The 10,687-nt window shown below is 55.5% G+C and overlaps 3 protein-coding genes across 3 annotated transcripts; all 3 read right to left on the bottom strand.

Moving 5' to 3' along the window:
* Positions 1 to 364: 364 nt before the first annotated feature.
* On the bottom strand, positions 365 to 2,232 carry ATEG_05312 (high affinity methionine permease; the record flags this gene model as incomplete). Its single annotated transcript, XM_001214490.1, has 5 exons — positions 365 to 963; positions 1,017 to 1,281; positions 1,335 to 1,788; positions 1,838 to 2,069; positions 2,130 to 2,232. The coding sequence occupies 5 exons, from the start codon at positions 2,230 to 2,232 to the stop codon at positions 365 to 367; spliced, it is 1,653 nt and encodes a 550-aa protein (XP_001214490.1).
* Positions 2,233 to 3,485: 1,253 nt separating this feature from the next.
* On the bottom strand, positions 3,486 to 6,505 carry atg1 (serine/threonine protein kinase ATG1; the record flags this gene model as incomplete). Its single annotated transcript, XM_001214489.1, has 3 exons — positions 3,486 to 3,631; positions 3,685 to 6,295; positions 6,368 to 6,505. The coding sequence occupies 3 exons, from the start codon at positions 6,503 to 6,505 to the stop codon at positions 3,486 to 3,488; spliced, it is 2,895 nt and encodes a 964-aa protein (XP_001214489.1).
* A 1,405-nt stretch (positions 6,506 to 7,910) lies between these two features.
* Positions 7,911 to 10,614, bottom strand: ATEG_05310 (putative phosphatidate cytidylyltransferase; the record flags this gene model as incomplete). Its single annotated transcript, XM_001214488.1, has 2 exons — positions 7,911 to 9,985; positions 10,056 to 10,614. 2 exons carry the CDS (start codon positions 10,612 to 10,614, stop codon positions 7,911 to 7,913), a joined length of 2,634 nt encoding a protein of 877 aa, XP_001214488.1.
* Positions 10,615 to 10,687: the final 73 nt, after the last annotated feature.

Genomic DNA, 10,687 nt, shown 5'->3' with positions numbered 1-10,687 from the left:
TCCCCCATACAGCAGATGTCCACTTTCTCTCAGAGGAACGCTCTCCATGGCACATGACTGTCGGGCTGTCCATGCGACAGGACTTGCGAGACAGTACTCCAGCCAGTTTGAGGGGTCCATGACAACCACGTGGATGGGCTTCCATAGAGGGCTGGGACATCAGGATCTAACCAACACATCAATCTTCACAGGAACTCAGTTCTGTCTACCAAGGGATATGTCTCTATGGTATATGCATCTAATATATATCTATTGTACAATTCAATCCAAACTCCCCCATGCAGGCACAAACATTAAAGATTACTAGCGTAATGATGTTGAATCTCGTCAGTCATAATCTTCGTCAGTGGCTCTCAGCCTCGGCTTAGAAGTCCTGCGGAGGCGTTGACACCGATGCCGCTGCGGACGGTGACCCCAACTGCGACAGCGGCAGCTTGGTGAACACGCTGCGCGACCAGCCATCAGCGTCCACCACCGTCTCCTTCACCAGCATGTATCGGCCAATCCGCGGCAGCACCACCGCCCACACGACGTAGTACAGCGCGCCCAGCGCGAAGATCCCAATCGCAACCACGCAGTGCAGGTAGTACGGCAGCTCCTCGTACACGCTCTGGCCCTCGCTTGGCGGCACGTACGGCGCCACCACCAGGTACATGTTCGACAGGCAGAAGAAGATGGTCACCGGCAGCGTGGCGCGGATGCCTGGGGCCCAGTCCGGGAAGCGGGACTTGAACAGGTAGATATAGATCAGTCCGCCGGACACGAACACGTTGACGATGGAAAGCGGGTAGGAGATCAGGTTGACAAGGAAGTTGTACGCATCACCCGGGGGCGGCGCCAACATGATGATGATCGACACGACCCAGTGCTCGAACAGACCAGCCGCCGGCGAGTTGAATGGCCGGTTGCTAGCCCAGATCTTCGAGAAGGGCAGAACGCCCTCACGGCCCAATTCCTGGACAACTATCGACGGGTTAATTCTTGTCCACATGTGACGGTGAAGAGAGATCACTTACTGCGACCCTGGGAGAAGATCACCGACAAAACGTTGCCAAAAGCAGACAGCGCCACGAAAACCGACATGACCTTCTCCGCACGCTGGCCAAACATGTTTCCGAAGAAAGTGGCCGCGACAGTCTGGCCCGACGAAAGGAACTGCTCCTTCGGCACGGCCGCAAAGTATGCGATGTTGCAGAGCATATAGAGGATGCCCACCGCGCCAATGGCAATAGGCGCAGCAATCTTCAGAGTGCGCGTAGGGTTCTTGGTTTCGCTCAGGGCCTGCCGACTATTAGCACACAGACTATGAAAGGAACAACCCTATATCCACATACATAGTTGGCGTTGGAGTAGCCGATAAACGACCAGATAACGTTGTACAAAGCCATGACAATTCCATAGCCGCTGCCCGTCGTGCCCTCAAAGGCGTTCCGAAAGTTATGGGGAGGGTTTTCGATGTGCATGTGGCCCGCCAGCGCCACCCACCCGCACACAACGACGAAGACGATGATGACCAGCTTGACCACACCGAGAAGGTTCTGGAGACGCAGGCCCCATTTCACAGCGAGGGCATGGATCAGAAAGGCGGCAGTAATACACGCCAACCCGATGCCACGCTGGTTCCAGCGGCCAACCTCCACGTCCGCAGCGTTCAGAATGTACTCGCCGAACACCACGCTGTTGCTCGCGGCCCAGCCCAGCAACACAGCGTAGGCGGCGTACATGGCCGTGGCCAGGAACTTGGGTTTCTTGAAGACATATTCGAGGTAATTCTTCTCGCCACCGTTCCTACAACCGTCAGCGCATCCCCGCCGCATATCAGTCAGGTCCAACTTACTTAGGAATCGCAGTACCCCATTCCAGATAGACGGCGGTACCGGCCATAGCAATGGCCGTACCCGCCACCCACATGAACAACGACAGCCCGACACTACCAGACAAAGACAGAATCGTACTCGGGGTCGCGAAGATACCCGTTCCAATGATACGGTTGAAGATCAGGAAGGAGGCGCTCACGACGCCGATCTGACGGCGGTCCTCCGGGGTAGCATCGAAGACGTTGCCCTCGTCTATTCGCAAACGATTAGTTCAGATCCAAGGATGCACATGCCATCAGAGCAGGGACATACACAGCTGAGACACGCCATCTGCTCGCCGAGGAGCATCTCCGACGGCCTTCGCGTCGGGCACGATGGCCTTGTGAGAGCCGTTCTCCAGGGATGAATCGGACATCATCGTGCGCGGGAAGACGGTGCGGATGTTCAGAAAGGATTGACACGTCTCCCGCAGCTTTGCAAGCATATATGGCGACCACCTGGTGGTGTGAGGCGGCTATCGACAGGGGTATAGAGCGGTAGGTAGGTCGATGGTGTGCTGCAACTAAAAGTGATGCAATATGAGAAACCCTCTCAGGGGATATTCAGCAAAGCTCCCGGTAATCTGGAGTCCAAAGAACGTAATAGTGGGCAAGATCTAGGCAGTGGCGGCGCTCATGATTCGCGTATCAGAATCCTTCCGTCGAGTGAATCCAGAATATACAATTAGAATATAGAAAGAAAGAATGCACAACCACGCGAACCGAAAGAAAAGAGAAAAGAGCCTACTACTGCAAAGAACCAGCCATGACGCGAGCCATGTAGAATGACTAGCCTACTCTTGCGCAATCTGCCTCTCATGAACCCTAAGAGAAAAAATTGAGTAAAAAAAAGAGCCAGGCTTGGCGGCGGCGGAACCAGAACTCCACCGGGCCCGGCGCTGCATTCGTGAAGAACGTGGCAGCTCTTTTGCCATGACACACAGAAACTGATCACGCAATTTTCCGGCCTTCCAGCAGGCTCTGCAATGCCCCTGGTGGCGCCGGAGATCCGCCGTCGTCCTCGGGCCTCTGTCTCAGATTGCTTGCTCATCCCGTCCGCTTCCCGATCTTATCAGCTCCGTCAGTAGTAAGTACTCCGTAGTACTCCGGAAGTAGTACCGAGTAGCAGAAAAAAAAAATCTTCATTAGAATATGTACAGTATAGGGCCCTCTGCCAACTCAAATGGCTGCCCGAGACTCCGTATAATCCGTTGCTTCATCGCCGTTCATCATTCATGCATGCCCAATAGTGGTGACAGTCTGGTACCGCGCCTTCGAGCTCTCCAACTCCAACGCCAGCAAAATCAAAAAGAAAAGCAAAAATTAAAAATGAAGACTCGTGTCTCGATGGATATATTAACCACGAACACTGATTGAGAAACGAAAAGCTCAAGAAAGATAGGGACGAAATCCGCTTAGCCCACAAACTCAACAGGAGGAATGTCTGAAGATCGAAAACTCTCACGCAACCCGCTCATTAGATGTCGAACAAGCGAGAGACGGCCGGAAAAACAAATGTAGTTGAAATTGGTAGGAGAAATGAGAAATCCAACGGAGATATGCAATGTTCTCCTCGGGCATGTGCCTGCATGCGTGCTCAAAATGGAAGAGGTTCGGGGGGTAAAGGCTCCTATCTGGGCGGTGTTGCTCCAACCGCATGAGCAACCGGCGTCAAGTTAGAAGACGGCGTTTTTCCAAGAGAGCCGGTCGGGCGCTTCGCGAGCACGGTCAGTTTCTTTTGCAGAGCCGTCAACCGCCCCCGGATACTGGACACCACTGTACAGTATGTTAGTGCTTGATCTCAATTCTTCCATCACAGCAGTACGTACGCTTGACCACGACCTGTCGGTCTTCTGCCTGTACACTATCCAGCATGGTTTGTTCGCCGTCCTTGCGGTCCGCTTTGTCGCCAGCCGTCGAGGGCATTTCATCCTCCTCTAGCACCGCTTCCAGCATCCGGATGGCCGTCACATAGGCGATCTCGCACCCAGACAGATCCTCCCCGGTGAGTTCATTAATGGCGGCCGCTCGACTCATCTCCAAGGCCCGGTCGTACATCAACTTCTCCGCCGTCACCCCAGGGCTCACGACCACATCCACCGAAGCGCCCGAGCCCAGAGAGGACCCGATCGAGTGGTTGTTCGGATGACTGGGATGGTCAGGAGGCAGCCGCTTTTGTCCCTCAATCAACTTCAGACGGACAAACTCGGCCTTCTCGAGCACCTCATTGAACCGGCTTCGCACCCATTGAACAACATTGTTGATTCGACTGCCCACCACCGTCATCGACGCGTCGGTTCGGTTGATGGTGGAATCACCAAAGACGTCCACCCGGTTCTTGCGATTCCACCAAGCACTCGCAATGTCCATGGACTTGGCTAACAGTGAAAGCGCCTTCACATACAGGACCAGGGCTTCTTCCGACAATGTCACGACAGCATCAACGGTGAGCCCTCCGTCCGTGGAATCCGAAGGCTCTCGATAGCCACCGGGAAGGCTACTTCTCCCGGAAGGGTCTGTGGGGACAGAAGGAGCCAGCGGAATGAGCTGTTTATACTTCACTTCTGCAAAACCATAGACAACGTCACTGCGCGTCGCACACTCCTCGATCACCTGAACGGTCTTGGCATCCTCATCCAACGTCGCGTTGGTTTTGGACCCGTCACCAATGGGCAGTAGGGTGGGCTGGGCTGCTGGATACGCAGGAAACGGGTTGTAAGCCAAAGGGGGAGACCGGCCTCCTTTGGTGATCGCCATGGGTGGAGAGAACCCCATGCCGAAAAGCCTCCCACTAGCCATGTTGAGAGCCTTGGAAATCGCAGACGTTGCAGACGTGGGACTCTGTCCGTAGCGACGCTCGTAGGAGCTTTGCCGGGCATGGGTAGAATCTGCTCGTGAACGGCCTGGGAAAACTTGCATAGCCTTCGTATTCGAGGCAAGCGGAGATGTGGCAGTGGTTTGTGGACCCTGCACGGTTGCGCGACGGGAGATGGCGCCGGTTTGAGCGTTCCTGGTGAAGCCTCCTTGGATGCGAGGACTGTGTGCCAGCTCATCGGCGAAAGCATTCACCTCCACTGCACGCTTCTCCACAACTACGTAATCTCTCTCGAAAGCGACGTCCTGAGCGGCACGCTCCTGCTCTTCCTTGGCTTTATCGACGGGCCTTTCATGCTGCGACGGCCCAAACGTATGTCGGTTTCGCTGCCGCTCCATGGCAGCAGTCGTTGCGTTGCGATCCAAGAGTTCCTGGCGTCCAGGTGCTGTGGCATGGGACACTGTGCTGGGCCGCTGGGGATATGTCGTGGCCGTATCCTTCGGTGTAGATGGAGCCTTATCCGCGCTTCCCCCGCGGCGCATCGGGACCGACGACGGAGGTGTCCCCGATCTGGGGGTTTGTGCGGTGGTTCGTTGAGGATAAGTGATCTGGTCCTCTCGAGAGACATCCTTTTCTCGACGCGACCCGGCGGCAGCACCGGGGCTTGGCTGAGGCTCTGCTGGGGAATTCTGCCCTAAGGGATCCAGATCTGCAGAGGGCCGTCGCAGTGTGCCAGTGTCATCCGGTATCAGCCCGGGAATGGGACTGGTGATGACGTTTGATTCAAAAAAGTCAGCAAAATTCATGCGCTCTACTGGATTTCGCTTCAGGAGCATTCGGATGAGCGCCTTGATGTCGTCGGAGGCTGGATTCTCCGGCGGGAATTTGATGTTGTCCTCTCCTCTCTCGATCCTCCGGAGCAGCTCTACGTGGTTGCTGGCCCGGAAGGGCGGCTTTCCCACCACCATTTCGTAAAGCACCGTACCGACCGACCAGAGATCGGCCTTGGCATCGTATTTCTCATAGCGGAGGATCTCGGGAGCCATATACAGCGGAGAGCCACAAAGGGTCTCCGCTAGGGAGGTAGCGGGGAGGGATCGCGCGAACCCGAAGTCGGCGATCTTCAGCATTGGAAGCGAATCAAGGCCGGTGGCGGGGCTGAAGGAGTCCTCACTACCTTTGAAGGGGACTATCTGCGCCACACCGGCGCGGTAGGACGTAGGTGATGGACATAGGAGTAGGTTTTGTGGCTTGATGTCACGGTGAATCAGGTTCCGATCTCGGAGGAACTTTAGGGCACTGGCGAGCTGCTTGAGAAAATGACGGACGACGACTTCGTTGAGAGCGCCTCCGCGGGGATTGGGGTACTTGGCAATCATATCTCGCGTGTACCGATGCTCTCCCAGCGTATTCCGGTGCCGAATGAATTGGGATAGGTCACCCAAGGCGCAATATTCCATCACCAGGTGGATATGGGAGGTGGTCTCATGGCAGTCGATCAGAGCCACGATGTGGGGGTGATAAAGGCCCTTTAGGATGTGTATCTCCGAGAAGAGGTTCTCTTTCAACTTCTTGTTGAGCTGCGACAGGTTGACCGACTTGATGGCGACATAGGTACGTGATTTCTATCAGACGAGGCGCCATGTCAATAAGGGCGTCTTGTGAAGACGGAGTAGGGAAAGAACCCCAGAACTTACCGTATGTACACCTTGGTAGACCGTAGCGAAGCTCCCCTTTCCAATCTGACCCAGCCTAGTGTATCGACCAACCGACATCTCCGATTGGGAGGTCTGGGAGGTCTCCCTCGGCCTCCTCGAGTGATGAGCAGATGCCATGGTGACGGCGGCCGAGGCTGAAACCGAAGTAGGGCTACGGCGACCAACCACACCCAGACAACCCACAACTACCTCGACAGCAGCAGAAACGACGGCGGACGAGCAAGGAGGCTCATAGGGGAACGACGCAATGAGGGTGAGAGTCGGTTGTGCTGATCCTCAGAAAACGGACAAGGCTGGGTGGCTAGAGAGGGGATAGGGATGGAGACCAAGGACTGAGGAAGGGGGTAGGAAGTCGAACGTCAAGATATAGAATGTTGAGCAAGGGGAAGAGTAAAGGCGATAGGAAATCGACGAGGACGTAAGTAGGAAGCAATGAACGAGAAGCTCCTACTGGTGATGGACGAGAGCGGTGAAGCGCCACGAGCGGTATGGGGCGTCACGTCGGGAGCTCTTTATGATGGCGTCAGTCTGGGACGGATGTTGTTAGCGATGGGAGGGGTGGTCGGGGACTAAGAGGGAGAGAACCCACGGCTCAGAGACGAGGAGGCTAGATGATGTGATAATGGAGGGTGGGAGAGAGGAAGAAGAGGCGATGCGATGGGGGAGCGAAGGTCGACCGTCGGGTCCAGTGACCGATAAGGTGATAAGATAATCCTGGGCGGTCTACGCTACGCCCGAATCATCTGAGGGTCAAGATGAATGTAATGATGAAATACTAATACCATCTGATTCTTTAGAATGAAAGCAGAAGGGGGAGAAGAACAAGAAAGCGAGCAAAACACAAGATGGCTGAAGAGATCACTGGGGATTCCTGCATTACTGATCCCGGTCATTCCTGATTCATCAGCTGCCATTCATTCGATCATCGCGGGTACCTCCAGATACCCCCGGCATTACCGGTATCTCCCCCCATTTCCATGTACCCCAAAGTACCGGCGATGTTATCAGTCATTCTGCCAGTCTGCCGTCATCACTCTCGACATTACTCTTTACTGACGAGTCCATGCATTTTCTTGCTGTTTTTCCTGCGCTCTCCTCCGTACTCCTGATGACTCGAACTTCCCCTCAGGGGCACTATGAATCACCGATAAGCCGCGTGGATACAACACCCCGACTAGGTGGCGATCAATGACTGGACTGCCAGCTTGGGTATAGTCTGATCGATGGATTCCCGCTGCAGGTCAGGTGGCCCATGTTTCACCCTAACGCCTCTCTCTAGTTATCTATTTATGACCAGCACAGACGAGGAAGAGCCAGAAGAAAATAGAAAGAAGGAAATGCTGATCAAAATAGATTACACAGAATAAGAAGGAAAAGAAGACAGAAACAAAAAGAAAAGAAAAAACAACTAGTTAAGTTAGAGGTATCATCTATACAGGAAACACCCGCCCCATCAAATCCATCTAGCCTCACGCGACGGCATCAAATGCATCATAATAATAAGAAAACGTCACATCCCATCTCATAGTCCCAGTCCTCTGACCAGCAACCAAAGCACAACCGGTACAACAACATTGTCGTTGCATCCCGTCAAAATCGCTTCGGTGGCGCTCGTTCCGGCTGCCGCGAGCACCGCCTTACACACCGTTCCAGCCCAGGCGATCTGCCCGGATCCACCCTCGGCCTCGACCGGCCACTGTCCCACCGCCAGCCATGCTCGCGCAGCAATCAAACCTCCTGTTACGGCGGCTGCAAAGGCCACGCTGCCTTCCAGAGACTTGCCGCCACCCCAGAACCATTTGAGCCGACCGAAGCGACGACCAACAAGGGAGGCCGCTGCATCGCCCATGCCGACGCAGATGATCCCACTGACCATACTAACGTCTCGGTAGTGTAGGTTCCAAGCCTCCCACGGATGCTCGCCGGTTCGAGCAATGTCCGCCAAGGAGAGCCACAGGGGGATGGAGCATCCAATCAGGAGGAAAATGTGGGAGACGATGACTGGTCCACGGTGGTCGCGCCCATCCACGTACGGTGCGAGGAAGTATGTCAGCGGTCGCGAGATTGGCGGCATCTGCGACGCTCGAAACAGATCCAGGAGCAGGAAAACAGCAAGGACCAGCCCCAGCGCGAGGGCACAAAACGCGGGATCGATGTAGACGGTTGGAAGGAACATCAACACCATCATGCCGTGGAAAACCTTCCGCCTCGTGTCGACCTCTGTGATTGAGCTCAATTGGAACACCACGGCCAAGCCGGTCACAATAACGACGACACAGTATCCCGCGATCAAAAGGCGAGTGTTGGCCTCCCCAAAGGCCGTCTGCCGGAGGTGTTCCACCCAGCCCAGAGCACAAGACGGGTGCGACCATTCGCTATCCCAGCGCGCCGGAAGGGAGATCCAGCGCTCCAGATTCCACATGACGGTCCAGAACCTGAACCAGGAGATGTTTCCGAACAAGTAGCCCAAGGCCCATCCAAACGGCTCCTGTCCATGCAAAGCACGCTGGCCCACGTATGTTCGAACAGGGCCCAGGATAATCACCAGTACAGCGCCATATACGTATAAAGCATAGAGCCACTTGCGTACCTGGGCCTGCGGCACGGTCAGCGATAGGAAAGAAGCTAATCCCGGAGCCATTGAACGCTTCCGTCGGCCACTTGGCGTCGTTCGCACGCGTTCCGTGCGGACATCGTCGAGACTTGAGATAGTGTGCCGCCGACGGTGCACGGATCGTTGTGCATTCTCTGTGGGAGCATCGGCGGTGTGAACTGGCTCTCCGGCCGGAGGCTTTCCTCTTGGTTCATGTGTTCTGGTACGAGAGATCGGGGCCAGACTACCCTCCATAGAATCGCTGTCCGACATCGGTTCGTCGGAGGAGCCCGCGCGACTCAGCTTTTGACAGAGTTTATGATCCAGCACGTTCAGAAGACTCTTCCGCGATTGCGAGCTGCTGGGAGAGCGGCGGAACTTCCAGGTGGGAATGCGGGCTAACGCGACCTCCCAACGAAGAACATGCCGACAAGAGATAAAAACGCACATACCGCCTAGCCAGAGCAGGGCTTTGAGGATTTCGGCCTGCGGCGAGGATGCAAAGAGGAACAAATTAATCAGAGCGCTGGTCAGAAGTTGCAGCTCCGCGGGAAGAACACTGGTTGCCAACAAGAAATCTAAAGTGGGTATCAATGCTTGATGTAACGGGAAAACAAGAGTCAGAATCTCAGGATTGAGACCGCGTAGGGACAGCGGTTCGGGTATTGTATGGTCTGTCGTAAAGTGCTCGGAGACTATCATCGGAATTGTAGTCACGATCCAGTGCACAATACTCTGGCCGTGAATCCATTCATGCAATGGAATGACGGGAGCTGGCAAGGAGGACAGGCCGAGGATGATATTCGGGAGCACCAAGGAGGGTTCATGGTGGGAGAGAGACAGGGAAACGTAGACGGGAATCAAAATAGGGTATAGGAGAGGAGCAGGGTCGAAACTCGAGGGCACAATGAAGGTTGATAACCCGGAGAGTCGTAGACGGCCGTTTCGAATGAACGGATAGGATATGTAGACTCCGAGCACCACCAGCGCATAACAAAGGAGCTCTGTGAGACGATCAGCGTATGTTCTCTCCAAGCCACAGTCTCAGCCTTTCATCCTTCTTCCTTTACATACCTTTTTTCCACTCCCAGGCAAGCGGCCTCACGTGCTCCCGACATAAGACGACCACACCCACGGAGAGCAACAACGCCGTCTCCATGAGCCTGCGCAAGATCTCAACGCGCCGTTTCCGACCCAGTGTCTCCGCATCATCCAGCTCCCCTCCCGAGCTCCGTCGCGAGCCCCGGGAAGCAGATCGCGCGAAAGACGGCCACGGGTGTAACGCGGGCAACCACGGATCGTTCACGTCCGCGACACCGTTCCAAGCAGAGCGCAGACCTTTTCTGGGCCGAAGTGGAGGGGCGGGGAGGCCTTTCAGGATGCCAGTGCTTTCATCATCCGCCTCGGTGCCACTGTCGCTAGACGTCCGGGGCCACTGCAGATGGGGTGGTGTGGTGGTGCGGTGGCCATTCTCCGTCAGCCGCGGGTCGGGAGCGCGGGCACCCCGACGATGGTACGGGTGCGGCGATCGGGTGAATTGGCGCAGATTCTCAGGGGTCGAGAGATCGGACTCCACGGGAGTCTTACTGGGAGAAGACCCTTGTTGTTCCTCCGAGGCGAGCGAAGAGGCCATGACCCCATGGATGATAATGTTGTATGGGCTTATGATCGATCGGCGTACGTCATATCGGAGGTAGAGACGAGGA

This window comes from Aspergillus terreus, genomic scaffold, assembly GCF_000149615.1.
Source record: "Aspergillus terreus NIH2624 scaffold_7 genomic scaffold, whole genome shotgun sequence".
Taxonomy (NCBI): domain Eukaryota; kingdom Fungi; phylum Ascomycota; class Eurotiomycetes; order Eurotiales; family Aspergillaceae; genus Aspergillus; species Aspergillus terreus.
Note: the sequence above shows the minus strand (reverse complement) of the source record. Positions and strands in the feature narration are given on the sequence as shown.